At 36.6% G+C, this 21,104-nt stretch overlaps 1 protein-coding gene across 12 annotated transcripts in view; it reads right to left on the reverse strand.

Moving 5' to 3' along the window:
* MYCBP2 (MYC binding protein 2) overlaps positions 1-21,104 on the reverse strand; it is a 261,314-nt gene that overhangs the window by 209,207 nt on the left and 31,003 nt on the right. For all 12 annotated transcript variants that reach the window (XR_006338897.1, XM_043892028.1, XM_043892023.1 and 9 more), the window contains exons 2-4: positions 17,679-17,754; positions 7,423-7,638; positions 864-1,017 (exon numbers count right to left, since the gene is read on the reverse strand). Coding sequence is in view for 11 of the 12 variants with exons in the window: in XM_043892028.1 (XP_043747963.1) it covers positions 864-1,017; positions 7,423-7,638; positions 17,679-17,754 (446 nt within the window). In the remaining variant the exon portion in view is untranslated. The remainder of the gene's footprint in view (positions 1-863; positions 1,018-7,422; positions 7,639-17,678; positions 17,755-21,104) is intronic.

The following is a 21,104-nucleotide window of genomic DNA, read 5'->3' on the forward strand; positions in this document are numbered from 1 at the left end:
TGGCCACCTGATGTGAAGAACTGACTCATTGGAAAAGACCCTGATACTTAGAAAGCCTGAAGGCGGGAGAAGGGGACGACAAAGGATGAGATGATTGGATGGCATCACCGACAGGATGGACATGAGTTTGAGTAGGCTCCGGGAGTTGGTGATTGACAAGGAAGCCTGGCATGCTTAAGTCCATCGGGTGGCAAAGAGTTGGACGCAACTGAGTTGAACTGAACTGAGACTCTTTGAAGGCCCAGAGTTAGGAAAGCAATTAGCCTTCAGAATTAAGTTTCCATCACTTCCTCTTCCTTAAAGAGTCCCTACCTTGCTTACAAGAGTATGTTTTGAGTCTAGGTCTGGGAAATGAAACGCAGGCATTCATAAAACTTAAATGCACTTTACAAAAAGCAAATATTTTTACTTAATGGAAGTTGCTACTAATTCAAAAGCTTACCTTCAACATGATAAATACAAATCTATTTTTGTTTAGAAACTAACTATGCTGTGCTGAGTTGGTATTTGTTTCCTCTTTTTCTACTCCTTTGACTCTCCAAAATAACATGTAAAGTTAGATGAAGTCAATGTCAGCTATCTTGCCCAAAGATTTAGTAAGAATGATTTAAGTTCATGGTGACAATAAGGCTGGAGGATTATTTCTGGGTTCTAAGAATTTCTATTTCCCATCACCATAATAATCAGGAAACATCTGTGCATGAACTATAACTCCAGTGGAACACAGCAAAGTAACTTAAAATTTATACCCCTGCTGTTTCAGCACCATCAACAGAGACTGAATTACAGGCTGTGGTCGGTATATGCTTCATAAGAGAAGCTCTTTACACCTAAAGGCTTCATTCAAGTGCCTAAGCTCTTACCTAGGACCTCGGGTGGCTCTGACTGAAGGCCTTCCGGTTGCTGACCCTGAAGCACGTTAAGCAGGGCTTGGAGACTCCTGAGGCACAAGGATGGATGAGAAAATCGTGTCTCCTTGATCAATTCAAAAACTTCACAAAGTCCAACTTCAATGATCTATTTAAGATAAAAAAAAAATTATACTTTATAATATGTGAGCTAATAACACTTTTCAGGCAGTATAATCAATACAGTTTACTTCCAACAGCAAATTATTAATGGTACAATATTTTTAAGGCAAGACAAAATCATCACATAAAAAAAGAATAAAACCCATTGTGTTTAATTTCAAGATTTAGAAAATTATCTGGTTACACAGAAGATTAAAAAATAGTGGCTCTACTTAAAAAGTAGTTTTAATACAATGAAGCCATAATAAAACATCATGAAAATGGTTTAACAGTAAACCAGTTACTAGCTGCACTCACTCTGGAAAAAATTAACTAATAATATACAAAGTTCATTTGGCTGTACTCAAGTAAAAACTGGCATTCTATTTTATGCTATGTTAATTTTACTTATGGCCAAAAAAAAAAAGTCAATATAGCACTATACTGTGAAAAGATTAAAAAAGGAACCGAAGTTTCTTAGGATTTCCTATAATGGTAAAATCAGCCAATACCACAAAACAATCTAAAACTACCTATCTAAAATATCATGGATATTTTTACTTTTAATTATCTTATCACTCCTCATGAGGACCAAGAAAAATGTAACTCACCCTCCAATTAAAAGTAAATAAAATTTTAAAATATATAAATAAAAATTAAAAATATATTTATAACTCAGGATCTAGCAAAAGATAGATAAATTTGCAACAAAAGACAGAGAGCAAATACAATGAACTAGTATAAAAAGATACCTTCAGAAGGCTGACAGAACAATAGACAATGAATTCAATTTCTCAGTCAATGCCAACATTATGAGAAGGAGATGTTAAGATCTTCTCAGGAAGTGTTAAATTATTTGGAGAAATAAGTAAGTAACAGAAAAAGTTAAAACTAGATTAATTAGTAGAAATGCATCAAAGAATTAATTCCACTGAATGAAACATAGAAGATACTCTCTCTGCTGAGATTTATACATTAATTCATACATGACACAAATAATTTTAAGTACTTATTTCATGCAACTCATTACAGGAGATACGAGATATATTAGACCCTATTCTCTAAAAGTTTATAATCTAACAGGGTAAATGCATTTTATATATTTTGTTTATCCAGCCCAACCTCTATTAGAGCATTTATTATGCTATAATATAATGGACTATTTTTGTTTCCATTTTCCAAACTAAAACTTCAATCTCCTTGTAGACATGGAGTATATCTTAACTAACTTCTCCCATGACTAGCCCAGTGCCTGCACATGATAAGCAGACAACAAATATTTATCTCAGCTATTTACTCTCTCAGTTGTACACTAAAAACCACTGCAACTCATAAATGAGTCCAGGCAAGGGTTAAGTCAGTTATAGGCAAGTCAGCTGCAGTTATCTAAAATTCTGGAATACTTAATCATAGTTAAGATTATGGAACTACTTGTACAGAGTTTCAATTGATTAAATGGAAATGAAAACATTCCATTTCATATAGTTTACCTTCTGGAAATAGACTGGAAAATAAAAAAAAACTGTCCAAGATTTCTGTTTATGTCCTTACAGGAAGCAAATCTGAAGTCAAAGATCTCCTAAGTATACAAAAGTAAAAGTGAAAGTTGCTCAGTCTGTCCAGCTCTTTGCAATCCCATGGACTATATACCGTTCATGGAATTCTCCAGGCAAGAATACTGGAGTAGGTAGCTGTTCCCTTCTCCAGGGGATCTTCCCAACACAGGGATCGAACCCAAGTCTCCCACACTGCAGGCAGATGCTTTACCAGCTGAGCCACCAGGGAAGCCCGAGAATACTGGAGTGGGTAGCGATCCCTTCTCCAGTGGACCCTCCCAACCCAGGAATGGAGCCAAGTCTCCCGAATTACAGGCGGATTCTTTACCAGCTGAGCCACCAGCAAAGCCCAAGGACAGAAAGTATGGCTCTATTCTCAGGCCAGTAAGAGACTATCCTATGGGTCCTTAAGACTGTTTACTACTACCAATCACAAATTTTCATAATTCAAAGAATTCTGCACAGATGACATTCTTGGCTAGGGTTTCTTTGTGTAAGTAGACTCCTGTAGTTACAGAGAAAGTATTGAACCTTGCCAAAAATATTAAGGCTCCTTACTGAACAGCTTCCCAAGTTGTCTCTCTGATAAGGTTAAGGTGTAATAACAAATGCATGACAACAAGTAACTCGGGGGCGGGGGGGGGGGGGCGGGCCTAGGAAAAGCGCACGAGATGGGTTTAGCGAAAAATACTCCTCAAACGTTAGTCAAAATGATCAGAACAAGGAAATATCCATCTGTCCAGATGAACCACTGTAAATTCTCACTTATCACCTGTATCTTAGTTCAGTGGATAATTTTATTTTTTAACAAGGAAGAAAACTAATTCATTTCCAGAACTGTGATATACATTCAACATATAACAAAATAAAAAATCAAACTCAAGGTTTCCAATCATATTTAACTTTGAATCATTGAGCAGAGGAACAAAATATGTTGTAAATTAAGACTTTTTGCTGAGGTTTGGCTGAGAGCATTTTACTACACGTACGAACTCTGAAACTTCACTCTGTTACTTTGAAGTCTGCCTTCCAGTCACGAATAACACACTGTATGTCCTCCTCCCTCAGTAACAGGAAGAAGAGTATAGGGAGAAAAAAATATAGTACTGCAAATACAATATGATTTCATTTGTGCAGAAATAAATAATTTTAATATGTATATGTAAAAATGTTTATAAGGGTATATTTTGGTTATAAGGATTTTAGAAATAACTTCCAGCCTTTAAAACTTTCTCTTCCTCTTTATAAAAATGTTCCCCATCTTTTTCAAATTATCTACACTGATTACACACTGCCTTTATAAACAGAAAAATAATTAATAAGCTTGACTGCTAAATAGTTCATTGTAATAAGATAACACACTAAGCTTTCAGTACTTTCTATGACAAATCATAACTAACCACCAAACACACAGTCTTCCAACTCCTCTGCAGAAAATAGTCTTTTGTAAATTTACTGAATGTTATCATTACTGTTGCTTTCAAACAATTAAATCCTGAAAGCTCTCTATTATACTTTAAGGAACACAAAACCCAAATAATTAACTAGTATAGCCAAGTCAATGTCACTGTTGAGAAAAGTGAGGCAAAAAATATATTTGGCCAAAAAAAAGTCTTTTGAGGTTTTAATTTTGCTCTCCTCAAATCATGTATTTCCAAAGGTGGCATTATTATTTCACTACCAATAACATGAACATTTAGATATATCACATTTAGAGTTAATAATAATAAATTGTTTGCCATTAGAAATTCTATCTTCTATTAAAAAGTCCTAGAGTCAATTCTAAGACTTACAGAAAACATTTGAAAAAGCTCAAAAACAAATCAAAATCAATTTAACTAACTTTTAAAAGTCAAGGAGGGAAAACAGAATTGTATCAAAATGATACCTCAACAACAAATAAAAAACTGTCTTCATTACGTAAGAGAAAAAAGGAGCAAGAGAGAAGTAGAACTCCAGCAAGAAAAAGGAAAATGACAACCACACGTTTCGGAGAAGCAAGAGAGGAACAACAAAGGAAAGGAAACAAGTGACATGTAAGAGTATCTGGAAAAGAGGCACAGAAATGGTCAAAAGGAATAGAAAAAGTCAACATTTCACACCTGCCCTCACGCTCCCATCATCTCAAACCCCAAGGCTGCATCTCTTCTGTGTCCTGCAAACTGCTGCCAAAGACCTGAAAAGCTTCACTGCCAGTCCTGCCCCCACCCACAACACTCTAACTCTGCAACAAAAGCATTCCACTGCTCCTTCCTCTCATCTGACTGCCTCATTTCCATGGACATAAAGTATTTCTTAGTAACTAAAGAGTTCCCTGAAAACTAACTGAAATTTATTTGGACCTACACATTTTCCTGTTTGCACCTTATACTTAATAACAGCTAGCATTTATTGAACATGTGTGCATTTACTAACTCTTTGAATTCTTACTACTACCCTATGAGGAAGACATTATCCCCATTTCAGAGATGACAAAACTGAGCCACAGAGAGGTTAAATAACTTGCATCACACAGCCAGCATTTGTAATGGCAAGTGTTTGAACTCAAGCAGTTTGACTCTACTGCCCATGTTCATCATTATACCTCGTTCCCTGACAGGCCAGAACTTGATGGAAAACTCAGGATTAATCACTTGGGTTATTTGCTTTTCTTCTTTTCATTGGAAGCTCTCTTAGATTCTGCATTTTTTGACTCTGTTAATCATGCTAAAAAAAAACACTGTCTTAAGAATGCCTGATATTTTATTTCCTTAATACTGATTCGTCATAAAATTTTAAAATAGCCTGAGAATCAGCAGTTCTTGATTGTGCAGTATCTTTTAAATTAAATACAGTTTATTATCTGATGTTTACACACCTGTGTGAAAGGCTTCTCTGGGTCTTTATTCTCCTTCCCAGTGTTGAACCTGTCAAGGCTATGGTTTTTCCAGTAGTCATATATGGATGTGAGAGTTGGTCTATAAAGAAAGCTGAGCACCGAAGAATTGATGCTTTTGAACTGTGGTGTTGGAGAAGACTCTTGAGAGTCCCTTGGACTGCAAGGAGATCCAACCAGTCCATCCTAAAGGAGATCAGCCCTGGGTGTTCCTGGAAGGACTGATGCTGAAGCTGAAACTCCAATACTTTGGCCACCTGATGCGAAGAGCTGACTCATTTGAAAAGACCCTGATGCTGGGAAAGGTTGAAGGTGGGAGGAGAAAGGGACGACAGAGGATGAGATGGTTGGATGGCATCACCGACTCAATGGACATGGGTTTGGGTGGACTCTGGGAGTTGGCGATGGACAGGGAGGCCTGGCATGCTGCAGTTCATGGGGTCACAAAGAGTCGGATACGACTGAGCGACTGAATTGAACTGAACTGAACGCTGAACCTAAGCTGAATGACTGTTACAGTACAGTGAGACTCACTCACACACAGAGTGGAAATATTTTACCAAAAGTACAAGCCCATATCCTGACTTAACAATGTAGATTTCCTGAGCCTCCCCTAATTAAGCATAAGAAACCAGTATTATAGACTATGCTGTTTACCTGGAGAAACTTACACGGAAAAGATGAGTCAGTTTTAAGTTGAAGAGAGGCAGTAGAGAAGGTACAGTTAAGGACACTGGAGAGAAAAGGATTAAGGGGAAAAGGATCCCAAGAGCAAATAAGGACACTTGAAGGTGACTGATTAAGATGTTAAGGGACTTCACAAAATTTCTACTACCCTATGAAATAGGAAGCAAGTCAACTGCTGACAATAATGGGAGAAGAACCTGGCAGTAATGATTAAGGATGGGGGTGAACTTACAAAAAGCCACCAAGGAAAGTGAAAACAGATCAGGAACATGGCCTCTATCTGCCTGCTATGTCTGAGTAATATTAAAAAAAAGTATTTACATGGTATCTTTTCTAGGCATATGAACAAGTTTTTAAGGCACAGTCTTAAGGTATCCATTTAGTAAAAAGAAAATATACATGAATCATTTATGATAAAGGAAATCATTTTTAAACGTCTATATTTAGAAAAGAGCAATATGCATAAATAATTTATGATAAAGGTACCATTTTAAAATATGCCTATATTTTCATCCATTCTTTGTTGGAAATATTCACTACACATACGATACAGAAAAAAATTTATATATACATAAAATACCATTACAATCTTAAAACAAACTCAATGCTTAAATAGAAGAGAATACCTTAAGAACAGTTTGTTCCACTACAATACATGTTGCTATGACACCAACTGGATTATATGCCTCTGGTAAATATGGGAGTGATATCAGAACAATGCAGCTCGATTCACATGTATTTTTCCCCTAGTCAAAGGTAGCCAGGATAGCCAGACTACACTTATAACCTTAGGCAGAAAACGCGAAAGCTCTCAGCTCAGCTCTTCCAGCTCTGTGTTAAGAATAATTAAAATGTATACCTGTTCCCAGAGGGAGGGCTGGGCCCCTAGCCTTCCACGGCTCTTAGCTTGCGGCAATCTGCACTTCCATTGTGCCCACCTTAACAGCAGCCCACTGGCTCAGAGCCCCTCCAAGCTCAATGACTCAGTGCCTGAAAGCCACCATTGCCCCCTCTTGCTTCTGTACATTTTTAATAGCCCCTGTAACAAACTCCAAGCCACCGAGCTCCCTGCTTGGGCTTTCCAAGTACTCCCCACTGAGGTACCAATTATTGACTTTGTTAGCTCTCCAATTAAAAAGTTGCCTAAGGTTTTCCTGATCCAGCCTAAACCTATTTTTACCCTGTTATTTCCAGTGTGAAATTTTATTAAAAGCAAGGTGTTTTAGCAATGCAAACATGTATTATAGCCCAACTCCTGTAGGTTATTCGTCTAAGTGGAGCCTAAGTGCCTTACCTTTGGAAGCTTGATAGGGGGCTCTTTGGATTCCTCCTCTTCATCACTATCTGATTCTCCGCTCTGCACAGAGTTCTTAGAAGCCGCTGCCAACGATGTTTCCTTTTTCTGCCATTCCAGAACGCAATGGCGTACATTGCAATAAATATTAAATGCAGAAGGATTGCTATGTAGTTTGATATCTGGTATGATTACCGTATTCTCCAAGTTCTCCGACTGAAATACAGGACATAATATTTCAATTCCATACTCCTTTCCATCATCATCATTACTCATTTTTTAAATGAAAAATTAAACATTAGGCTAGACAATGTGCAAAAGTCACACAGGTGACAAAGATAATCTAAATCTACTGACTCAGTTTATAGCAATTTTTACTACACTTCACTCCTTTCTAAGTAACAAATCAATAACCAGTCTGGCAAGGGATAGAAAGGAGCCAGTAAAGAACTTATCAGGAATACCCTTTTACCCCACAAGAGGAAAAGAGCCCACAAAGCTTAACTGCCAAAGTTTCAAAGGATACCCCATTCGTTGCTTTTCTAAGGGGCCCCATACATACTGCAGAGTCTCAATGACCTATTATGTATGTTGAATTACATTTTGATTTCTTTAAAAAGTAGGTAAAGGGCTTTAAACAGAAATTAGAACTTAAAAAAAAAAACCCTTAGTTTTAGTTAATTCTAATTTCATTCTCATTCAGATAATGGTGATGCTGAGAAAACTATGGATTATGGGCACATGCTTCCTGAAAGCTCTCTCTCTTAGCTACAAGGTTGGTGCAAAAGTAATTTTGGTTTTGCACTGTTGAACTTTGTTATACTTGCTGTTTATTTTATGTATTTTAGACTATGGAAATGATGTTACACAAAAAGCGAATTCAAGTGATATTCTTATTTGAGTTCCAAATGGGTCATAAAGCAGCAGAGACAATTTGCAACATCAACAACGCATTTGGCCCAGAAGCTGCTAATGAATGAACTGCAGCACAGTGGTGGGTCAAGAAGTTTTGCAAAGGAGACTAGAGCCTTGAAGATGAGAAGCCCAGTGACTGGCCATCAAAAGTTGACCATGACCAACTGAGAGGATTATAGAAGCTGATCCTCTTACAACTAACTACACAAGAAGCTGCCCAAGAACTCAACGTTGACTATTCTATGGTCCATTCTGCATTTGAAGCAAACCGGAAAGGTGACAAAGCTCAATAAGTGGGACCCTCGTGAGCTGACCGCAAATCAAAAAAATCGTCATTTTGAAGTGTCATCTTCTCTCATTCTATACAACATGAACCATTTCTCGATCAAAATGCGCTGAACAGCAGATTTTATACGACAACCAGCTCAGTGCCTGGACCAAGAAGAAACTCCAAAACACTTGCCAAAGCCAAACCTGCACCAAAAAAATTCATGGTCCCTGTCTGGTGGTCTGCTGCCCGTCTGATTCACTACAGCTCTCCGAATCCCGGCAAAGCCACTACATCTAAGAAATATGCCCAGCAAACTGATGAGATGCACCGAAAACTGCAATGCCTGCAGCCAGCACTGGTCAACAGAAAGGGGCTAACTCTTCGTGACAACACTTGACTGGACATCACACAACCAATGCTTCAAAAACTGAACAAACTGGGCTATGAAGTTTCGCCTCATTTGTCATATTCATCTGACCTTTCACCAACTGACTACCACTTTTTCAAGCATCTCAAGAATTTTTTGCAGGGAAAATGCTTCCATAACCAGCAGTACACAGAAAATGCTTTACAAGAGTTCACTGAATCCCAAACACAGATTTGTATGCTACAGGAATATACAAACTTGTTTCTCATTGGCAAAAATGTGTTCCTAATTAGATTAAAAAGATGTGTTTGAGCCTAGTTATGATTTAAAATTAAGGGTCCAAAACTGAAATTACTGTTGCACCAATCTAATATCTGTCTTAATAAGTACTGCAAATCACATCCTTGGTAATTCAATTGTTAAAACTAAATATCCCAGGTCTATTTTGGCCCCGCATTTTATTCATTAGACTCCAACCACATTTTTGAGATCAATATTTACATTATAAATATACAGAACTAGCTTAACATAGTATACAAAGGAAAATTTGAACAATTAGAGTATGGCTAGGAAGTATCCAAGGAAAATAAAATGAGACACTTTGAGTACCAAGAACACTTGAGTCTCAAAATTCTACTTTTCTTCCATAAGTATTATAATTTGGAAAAAACTGAGTATTCCTTGTTAAATAAAAGAGTACTAAAGTTAACTGATACGTAACATGTGACTATGTCTTTCACAGATGCTAAAAACAAATGAATATTAGCAATTCAAATCCAACAATATACTCTTAAAAAGATAATATATCACATTCAACTCAAAACAAGGATGTACAACATTGGAAAAGCAATCCAAAATCCACACTGACAAAAAAAAATAAGAGGAAAAAAAATAACACACTATAAATAAACATGGAAAACACATTTGACAAAAATCAAATACCCATTCATGACAAAAAGCCTAAGTATATTAAGAACAGAAGAGAATTCCAAAACTCGAGTTGAAGGTAGCTATGAAACACCCACAGCTAACACAGTAAAAGACTGAATGCCTTCACCCTAAGGCTGTAAGCAAGGCCAAGACACAGACTCTCAGCAATCACACCCAACACAGTGCTGGATCTGCTATCCTCTGCAATCAGTCAGAAAAAAAAGAAATAAAAGGTATAGTTACAAAGAAAATTATCTCCCAGAAATCAAATGCTTTTATTTGTGAGAGACATAAAAAACAATCTTAAGTGTGCAGAAAAGAAAAAAACAGTCATTTGCAATAATAATGCGTGGATTTAGCAGTCTAAATATATAAAAACGAGTGATGTATCTATATCTTAGGAGTAAACAGTTAAAATATGTCATTTAAAAAATAGTATCAGTAAAGTTAAAGACTGGGAGAAAACATTTTGCAAACCACGTATCTGACAAATGACTGTGCTGTGCGGTGCTTAGTCACTCAGTCATGTCTGACTCTTTGTGACCCCACAGACTGACTGTAGCCGCCAGGCTCCTCTGTCCGTGGGGACTCTCCAGGCAAGAATAGTGGACTGGGTTGCCATGCCCTCCCCCAGGGGATCTTCCCAACCCAGGGATCAAAGTCAGGTCTCCTGCCCTGCAGGCAGATTCTTTACCATCTGAGCCACCAGGGAAGCCCAAATGACTAGCATACAGCATACATAAAGAATTCTCAAAATTCAACAAGTAAAAAACAAGCAAGCAAGCAACCCAATTAGAAAATGGGCAAAATACATGAACAGACATGTCATGGAGGAAGACATACAGAAGGCAAAGAAGCACAAGAAAAGAAGTTCAATATCATGAGCCATTAGGGAAATACAAATTAAAAAAATTAAATGAGAGGTAGTACACACCTATCAGAAAGGCTGGAATAAAAAATAGTGACATTAACACAAACAGGTGAAGAGGTGGAAAATCTAGATTGCTCATGCATTGCTGATAGTATAAAATGACACAGAGACTAGGAAAAAAGTACAGTTTTTTAGAAAATTAAACATGTACTTACAGTATTATCCAGCAATTGCACTCTTAGGCATTTATACCAGAGAAATGAAAACTTATGTTCATACAAACACCAGCACATGAACGTTCATAGAAGCTTTATTCAAAACAAAACTGGAAACAACTCAGATGTCCTTTAATGAGTGAAGGGTTAAACAAAATGCAGTATATCCATGCCATGGAACACTTACTCAGCAATAAAAAGGTGCAAACTATTACTGATATATGCCAACAACTTGGATGAAGCTCAAGAAATTATGCTGAGTGGAAAAAAAGCCAATTCCAAAGGTTACATACTGCTTGAATCGATTTATATAACATTTTTGAAATGACAAATTATAGAAATGGAGAATAGACTTGTGGTTCGCAGAGGTTAAGGAGAGGGTGAAATTTGGAAATGTATTTGTTTACATAAAAGTAGCACAATAGATCCTTACAATTGAACTGTTCTACATCTTCATTGTAATGGTCACAAAGACCCACATATGATAAAACTGCATAAAACTAAATACACACAAACAAATGAGTGCATATAAAACTGGTGAAATCTAAATAAGATCCATAGGTTGTATCAATATTAATTTCCTGGTAGTGATATTTATAATACTACAGTTATGCAACACCTTACCAATGGGAGAAAATGGGTAAAGGGTACATAGGATCTCTGTATTATTTCCTAACAATTGCATTCATATCATAATCATCTCAAATTTTTAAAAAACACATTTGTAAATAACAGCATTTACAATAACATCAAAGATACAAAATAATTAAAGTATGCAAAAGTCCTGGCCACTGAAAACCAAAATAACTTCACTGAGAGAAATTAAAAACTTAAGTGATAAGAGAAACTGTATTTATCAATGAGAAGATTCCATATCATTAAAATGGCAATTCTTGCCCTCAAACCTACAGATTCAATGCAATTCCAACAAGAATTCCAGAGGCTTTTTAAGAATGGAAATTGACAGGCTGATTCTAAAATTTACATAGAAATATAAAGAACCTAAATTAACTAAAGCAATTTTTTAAAAAAACCACAGTTAAAAAACATCTGATCTATTTCAAAACTACTGTATTGAAGACATATGGTATTAGTATAAATATAGATCAATTAAACAAAATAAATTCCAGAAATAGGCTCACACAAACATAGTCATCTGATTTTTTACAAAGATGCCAGGATAATTCAAAGGAAAAAAGATTCTTTTCAAGAAATGATGCTGGATCAACTGAATACCAACATGTGAAAAAATGAACATCAACTTTTATCTCATACTGCATACAAAAATTAACTTGAAATGGATCACAGACCTACATGCAATAGTTAAAACTATACAATCTCTAAAAGAAAATCTATAGACAAAGACCTAGAACACAAAACACATGAATCATAAAAGAAAAATCAATTCTTTAAATTTATAAAACTTCTGCTCTTATAAAGCACTCTACAGAAACAAAAAAGGCAAACCACAGAACAGGAGAAATTACTTGCAACACAGTTGACAAAGGACTCTGATCTAAAATGTATAAAGTACCCTGAGAATTCAATAAGAAGAAGACAATTATTAAAAGGGAAGGCAAGAGTTGAACAGACATTTCACAATAAAAAGACATAACTGGTGAAAGGCTTATCATATGATGATGATGACAATGTTCACACATCATTAGTCATGAGAGAAAAGCAAGGTAAAACACCAGTGAGATACCCCTATATCAGAATGACTAAAATTTTGTGTAACTCTTAAAGGGTGAAAGACAGTGGTATCTTTTCAGGAGCATTTTTTTCCCCAGCGTATAAACTTTGACCATAATTATTTCATAGGAAATCATTTTAACAGATTTGAAATCATTCATTTCAGCTATGATTCTAAATGCCCCTTTCTTTTACAAAAAAGAATAAAATCAATGTATTAAAGAAAACAATGACTAAAATTTTAAAGACTAACAAGATCATGTGTTTGCAAATATATAAAGCCATTAAACTTCTCACACACTATTGGTGGAACAGAAAATGGAATAGTCACTTTGGAAAACAGTTTTCAGTTTCTCAAAAAGCTAAACACCCACCTATTACGCCACCTGTGAGGAAGTGTTAACACTGAGTTAACACTGTTTATTCTCTGTATTTCTCCAAGGGAATCATCACTGTCCCATGGCCAACACTTGGGAATGGAGTCTTTAGAGAGCTTTCTTTATGTTAGGTATTGATGATTCTGTTACATACTCCTACAACAACAGACCTTACCCACTAGCTGGTCCAACCGCTTTGCAGAAACATCAGGATTGACAAAGTGAACCTAAGTCTCACCTGCTGCAGCTGGCTGCATATCAGGATATACCTATGTGACCAGATCCCCACAAAAGTCTCAGGTCCTAAGACTCACGTGAGCTTCCCTGGACAGAAACATTCCACATAGACTGCTGTGTTTCACTGCCAGAGAAAAAGCACGGCCTGTGGGCTCAACAAGGAAAGACCAGGAGGCCTACGTCGTTACTCCCTAACCAACAATGCATTTATTTTTCCTCCTGCTTACTCTGTACTCCTTGTTGTAATAAATCTTAGCCATTATTGTAAACTGCTTCTGAGTCTTATGAGTCCTCTCGAAATCAAAGTCATCATCACCTTAATCATCCCAAACCTAGGTATTTACCCTCCCCCCCAAAACAAAAACGTGTGCCCACACACAGACTAGTACACAAATGTCCATAGTGGTTTTATTCACAATGGTTGGAAACTGGAAACACCACCAAAATGCCCATCAACAAGTGAGTGAATTAACAAATCGGGATATATACAAACAATGGGATACTAATCAGAAAAGAAAAGAAAAAAAACAGGAAAGACTATTAATATATACAAAAACATCAACACAACTCAAAATCATTATGCTGAGGGAAAGAAGCCAGATACAAGAGTGTACCCAGTATGACCACATTTACATGAAATTCTAAAAAATGAAAACTAATCTATAATGATGGAAAGTGTATCTGCAGTTGCACAGATTCAAGGCTGTAACTGGGGGTTGGGGGGGGCGAGTGGGGGGTATGGAATGCAGCAGAGGATAAGGAAAGCCTTAGGGATAATGGAAACTTTCTAAACCATGATTGTATTCTTCAAAACTCACAGTGTCAGGTTCTGCCATTAAGGAACCTGATCTAGGATAAATATATTTGATAGCAGGAATTTGAGGAAGTGTCCTGTGTCATGGATTTGACTTCTTTTATAAGAAAGTGAAGTCATTTGCTGGAGAGCAGAATTTATCACAAGTTTGAGACGAATGGCAAAGGACTGAAAAAGATACAGGAAAAATGGAAGAACTATTTGACCAGAAAAAATAAAAATAACCTGGCTATGGACGGTTCATTCGATGCTGGCAATCGTGAAAGGGTACTGCCGTCAATAAACCCGCGTTTACCTCCCTCGCAGGAGGCGCTCACCCGCAGGGACAGACAGCTGCATTTGTGCAGGACTGAGCTTTCTCGGGGGCCGTGCTGGGGCTTTGCTGTGGTGAGCGGGGCCTACTCTAGCTGTGGCGCACGGGCTTCTCACTGCGGCGGTTTCTCTGGCTGAAGCTCCCCGACTCCAGAGCACGGGCTCCGTAGTTACGGCACATGGGCCTAGCTGCCCCGCAGCAGGTGAGGTCTCCCTGGACCAGGGATTAAACCCGTGTCTCCTGCTCTGGCAGGAGATGCTTCACCACTGAGCAGGAGGGAAGCTCCAGGACTGAGTTTTGTCAGACAAATCCAACAGATGCACAAATGAGGAAAAGGCAGATGTGGCGGTCAGAATAATGGCCTCCAAAAACATCTCCCCCCCACGCCAGATCCTGTGAGTACATCACCTTAGATGGTAAAAGGGAGCCTGCAGATGTGTTTAAGAATTCTGAGATGGGGGGAGTTATTATGGATTATTGAGGTAGGCCCAATGTAATCCCAAGTGAAAGTCGCTCAGTTGTGTCCGACTCTCTGCAACCCCATGGACTATAGAGTCCATGGAATTCTCCAGGCCAGAACACTGGAGTGGGTAGCCTTTCCCTTCTCCAGGGGATCTTCCCAACCCAGGGATCGAACCCAGGTCTCCCACATCGCAGGCATATCTACCAGCTGAGCCACCAGGGAAGCCAATGTAATCCCAATGGTTTATATAAATGGGAGAGGGTGGCAAGACAGTTGGAGAAAGAAATATAAACACAGGAAAGGGTCAGAGTAGTGTAGCATGAGAAGACTCAACCAACAGTTACTGGCTGTGAAGATGGAAGGAAGCAGAACCCAAGGAATGCAGGCTCTAGAAGCTGGAAAAGGCAAGGAAAGGAATTCTCTCCTAGATCCTCCAGGAAGAGCACAGTCTTGCCGACACTTGGACGATAGCCTAATGAGACCACCTACTTGAGACTTTAGACTTCCAGAACTGTAAGATAATTTGTGCTGTTTTAAGCCAAATATAAAACATGAAGTTTGTTATAGCACCTATAAAGAACTAATACAGTAGATTAAGCAAGAGTTTTTCTAAAAATACTGTGGTATCTATACCAAATAAGAAGGAAAGTAAATGAAGGCGATAGCTAATGGAGAAATGGAGGGGCCAATGAAAGCAATAAAGAAGATGAATTAGTATAGCTAAATAGCACTTAAAAAGTAATTTTTACAAAAAGAAGGTGGGTGAAAAAATAGTCCAGAAATAGTAACAGAGGACAGAGACTAACACCACCACTTTATACACTCATCATGAACAGGAAATGTTTCCTACTCATCTTTGCAACCCAAATACCCAGCATAAGGTCTGCAGAGAGTCCGTAATTAAAGTCTAAGGAGTAACTGAATGAAGTTTTTTTAAACATCATTCTTATCACAAGCTGCTCCTAAAAAGTAGATAGAAAACCTAAAAGCCAACAGAAAAAAGATAAATTATTAAGGAAACAAAGCTAGCTAGAGACAGAATTGAAAGAGAAAAAAGACTTTGACATTTATCTCTTCCTAGATATCACATGCCACCACTTTTAGGAAAATCAACAAATGAAACCTTAAAAAGGACTTTAAAAGATTTTCAATATTCCCATATTCAGACTCTGCACATAGCACCAAAAAGTTGAAAAGGGGTAGAGATTGTAAATCTGAATGACTATGTATAAATATTCGTTAAAGGTTTCCATACATCAAGATAGTAAGAATACTCTCCACTTAAGGAAATGGCAACCCACTCCAGTATTCTTGCCTGGAAAACCCCATGGATGGAGAAGCCTGGTGGGCTACAGTCCATGGAGTCACAAAGAGTTGGACACGACTGAGCGACTTCACTTTCACTTCCCTCTTCTATTCCCAAAACAGAAGTAGTAAGATGTGATACCTTGAACATATATTATTTATCTGCCCACGAAGTAACAGTTTCCTTAGGGCAACCACATTCCACATAGGCTGTTCATCAAGGTGCTCACCCACCATCCATTACAAGGTTACAAAAGTAACTCAGAATCTAACCAATCAAAGTACCCCATTTTCAAGATCAAAGTGAATAATGCAGGTCAATTAAAAACCCTATCTGAGATTTTCTGCCACAACTAGTAGAATAAATTGCCTTTTGCCTAAAGGAAATAAAGTTGGAGCGGCCAGCAGCCTTAGTCCTCAGCCACAGGCAATAAACTCACACTCAGAGGAAAACAGAAGCAAGAAGATTCGATGATATTATTATAATCCCTGGGTCCAAAGGATCAATTCCATCCCCTATTCTTTTATTTTTGGTTTACTACTTCAAAGTAGATTTCTTTCAGCTACAGGAGCAAGAACACTCACTAAAAAGGGCAGGAAACAACTGTCTATAGAACTTAAATATGCTATACAACCCAAGCTAAGTAACTGTTTCTATAACCAAAAGTAGAGCTCCTCAGAAATCATAGTTAGGATTTCTCTCTTCCTCCTGTCCATTAGAAAAGAGACTCTTTTATAGAAAGTGAAATGTTTAAGAAAAAACTAGGTGGATTTTATAGAGAAGAAATCTGCATTAAGTAGGAAAATGGATCCTTGATCTCTTAAGGTACCACCAAGTTCAAATATTCTCTATTACCTTTTCTTTTGTACAGCCACCAACAGTCAAAAGAAGTTCAGAACAATATACACGCACCAATATACTCTCTAATTCATAATGTATGCATACATATATGACAAACTTGAAACCAAGTCCCAACTCACAAGCCAATTTCAGTCGGTTTCTAGTACATGCAGTCAGAATGAAAAACAGAAGAGAAACAGATATCCTCCCCCAAAGGACTGACCAAAGATAACAGGAATAAATAATAAATAATTTTCAGTTTCCAAATAATAACTTGCAGGTCTCCAGTCAAAAACGCCAAAAAGATAAAATTAAACAGTGTGATCACATGATAAGGGGCTTTAAATATTACTTTAGTGCACAGAAATGATTATACTCATATCTTATTACTTTTATTGAAGTAGTTGATGTACAACATTATATAAGTTTCAGGTGAACAACATAGTGATTCACAATTTTTAAACATTATATTCCATTTACAGTTATAAAATATTGGCTGTATTCCCTGTGGTGTACTATATATCCTTATAGCTTATCTATTTTATACACAGTAGTTTGTACCTCTTACCTTTCTAGCTTTTGTATTTTTATTCAAATTATTGTATGAAAAAGTCCTTATTCCTTATAAATTACTAACAGTTTTACCTTGCTTCTTGTCTTCACTTTTGATTTGCTCTTCTGTTTTCTTTTCAACTTCTTCTTATTTAAAATTTTCTTATTCCTAAAAATTAAAAAAAAATGGAATAAAAGAATGATGGAAGTTCATATTTAGAATATATAAAGCTATTAAAAACAGGTACTCCCAGAATTACGAAATGATATATACTCTAGGTGTACATACAAGATACTAACATACAACAGAGCTATTGATAAGACAGCACAATACTGGATAGCTAAGAAATATATGTTATAGTTTAAAATGTGAATTCTGAAAATACTTTTCTAAAATTAAAAAATGTAAAAAGGCATCAAATGAAATTGTTAACACTTTATTCCACAGCAGGGCAGCTAATAAATATCAGTTATGTTTCCTTCCCAGAAAAATCTGCTCTTTGTAGTCGTGAGGACTACAATGCAATAAAGCTCAGGAGTCCATTTTTACTAACTTACTCTAAGAAAACCCCAACTCATACACTCCTCATATACAGCATCCAGGTTTTCATTACCTCACAGCCCTAAGATCAAATTATCCTTTAAGCAAAAGAAAGTCCCTTAATGACTTTGAGAAAAAAAAATTTTTTTTAATGTGGCAAAGAATAAGAATTATAGTGGAAGAAATAAGAATCAAGGAACATGCTTTATTTTCATCTCATTTAATATTTTTCATGTCTACCTTGTTGAAGTGCACACTGCCAGGTACTAAAAACAAGATGAAAAAGAGAGTTCTTGTCCTCAAGGAACTCTGAGACTTGAATGAAAATCACAGTTGAATGATCCAACAGAAGGATGCTACTGCAATAACAAAGACAAAAGATGAAGAGGAGGAGGAGATGGGAAGGAGAAGGAGGAGGAGACCCTAGATGCTACAGAGGTCAGGTCCTTAACATTTGGTAACTAACGCAGTGTGACCAAAACAAAAACTGTAAGGCTAGGTCACTTGGAGGTAGGAATGTCATTCACAAAACAGAGAAATTCAAGGGAAGGATTAGTTCGCAAAAGGAAAAAATAAGTTTGATTTTGAAATGTTTGAATTCAAGATACTAAAATGTCAACAAAATACACATGAACAAACATGGAAACTTCACGCTTCAGCTTCATACTTTAAACTAACCACAAAATCTTATTAGATATCATAAATAGTTCTTAAATCTATCTACATCAGCTCTACTGATGATAAGCTAATAATCTAAGTTACCACTACTTCCTGCCTGGACCAGTGTAAAAACTTCATAAAATCAAAAAAAACTTGCGTAAAACTTCATGCAAATCCATGTCTCAGATAAGAACTCGGTCAACTTAAAAAAAAAAAAAATGAATAGGTAATTCTCCCACTACAAACTCTATCAATATGTTCTCAGTACTTTCCCATAAAGACCAAAAGCACTGACCTGGTTTAAAAGATTCTCTACCAAGATCTGACTTGCCTCATTCTGTATCCTTTTCCAACTTGTTCATCACATTCTAGCCACAAGGACTATTCTTTCAGCTGTTTGAATCTGCTAGGCTCCTTAGGGCTCTCATGAAGTCTTCCTGGAATATTACCCCACATCTCTTGCTAACTAACTCCTATTCATCTCTGAGGCCCCAGTGTAAGTGTCACTTACTCAGAATGTCCCAGACTGGGCCAGTTTCCCTAACATGGATTTTCACTTCATCTTATACTTGTGTCTCATCACGTAACCACAACTGCAATTGTGCTTCGAGTTACCTATTTAGTGCACTTGCACCAAGAAGTAAGCTTCAAGAGTTCAGAGGCCACATCGTTCTTGCTCACTGCTTCAACATCTTTGCTCAGAAAAGTGTCTGAGATAAAGTGCTCAAACTACTTTAAGAGAAAGTGGGAGGAAGGAGAGAGGCCAGGGAGAAAAGAATTTCAGAGCTACAGCTACCAGCCTTGGAATAAAATAAGGGGAGTGTCAAGGATGGACTCATCGATAGGCCAGTACATTTAAAGGATATCTAGCCAGAAACGCCCTTTAAGGAATTATCCATGGGATTATTTTCCTCCGATTTTCGTGCAATGGAAATCACCTACGCACATGGGATTTCCCCACCACAGTATGCTACCAAAGACAAGAGAAAGAGAGTAACAGTATCAAGCTCTACCCGTGGACAGGTGGACAGACAGACCTGCTCACATAACCTACTCGACTATGGGCAAAAACCATCTATTTCAACATTTTCCCTCTTAGCATCTGCATCAGTCTCTGACACATCATGGATGTTAAGAAATACCAAACAAATAAACAAGGTGATGAAAAGTAATGAGTATTTCTCATGTGTGGTTTAGAAAATCAACTTTCCTTTATACTCAAGTTTATGTAAGTGAAATCAGTTATTTGACCAAAAGAAATAAGTAAATATTAAAAGAGTAACCCCTTATATACAATTTAGAAAAGCATCAAGGTTCATTCAAAAACCAATCATCAGAAAAACAGAATATATATATATATACACATATGTATGTGTGTGTGTCTACATATATATATCTCCAAATTAAGATGGATTTCCTGAAGCCTATTTATCACGGACTTAAATTTTCCAAAGCATACACCAACACTTTTGTCTGTTTTGTATAATGGACTTCCTTAAAGTTCAAATGACTTTATATGTATTCCTAAAATATTTTTATGCATTTAGCATCTAATTAGTTATAACAATTTTAATAAATCTGGACCCATCAATTCTAAATATACACATCATCTGATGCTGTCCCCAAGTCCCCACAAATTGATTTTATTGTGTTTTTGGTTGATGTGGCTTGTTTTAGAAGTAGACGGTTGTCAAAAAAAACCTAGTAAAAAGCCAAAAATTATAGATAGGAAATCTGTGTTAAACTTAGAAAATAAAAATGCTATTTATTAGTAATACAACATCCTACTGTATCACTGCATTTCAGAACTCAACTTAAACTTTTCATGGTATCTAAGGATGGATAGACAAAAGAAAAACTCTAGAAATAAGCCTTACACATTAACATTTCACCATGGAATTTTTGATGATTTAGGACTTTAAATCTTAAATCAATAGGAGCTTAATGAAGAATGTCTGGAATTGGTACTATAAGATTTTTAGTCTTCTTACAAAAAGAACCTCATACCCATGAGATTTGGAAGAATTATGGGTGGTAATGAAAGGCAAAGGTTATTAACATGCTTTAAATATTTATTTTAAAATATTTACTTTAAAGATTCCAAAGAAAAAATTCTCTTAATAGCTACCAGTTCAGTAAAACCAAATACTTCTGCAACAAGAACAAATAAATTTTGCAAGTTGTTCCACGTTACATATCATTAGTTTCTATATCCATTTAATACTAAGTCTATTTTCTAACAAAACAAAAATCAGCCATAATTTTATATAACTTCACTAACTCTAAATCTGTTTCTCTGTTTGCAAAATAAAAGGTTA

Source organism: Cervus elaphus, chromosome 30 (assembly GCF_910594005.1).
Source record: "Cervus elaphus chromosome 30, mCerEla1.1, whole genome shotgun sequence".
NCBI lineage: Eukaryota > Metazoa > Chordata > Mammalia > Artiodactyla > Cervidae > Cervus > Cervus elaphus.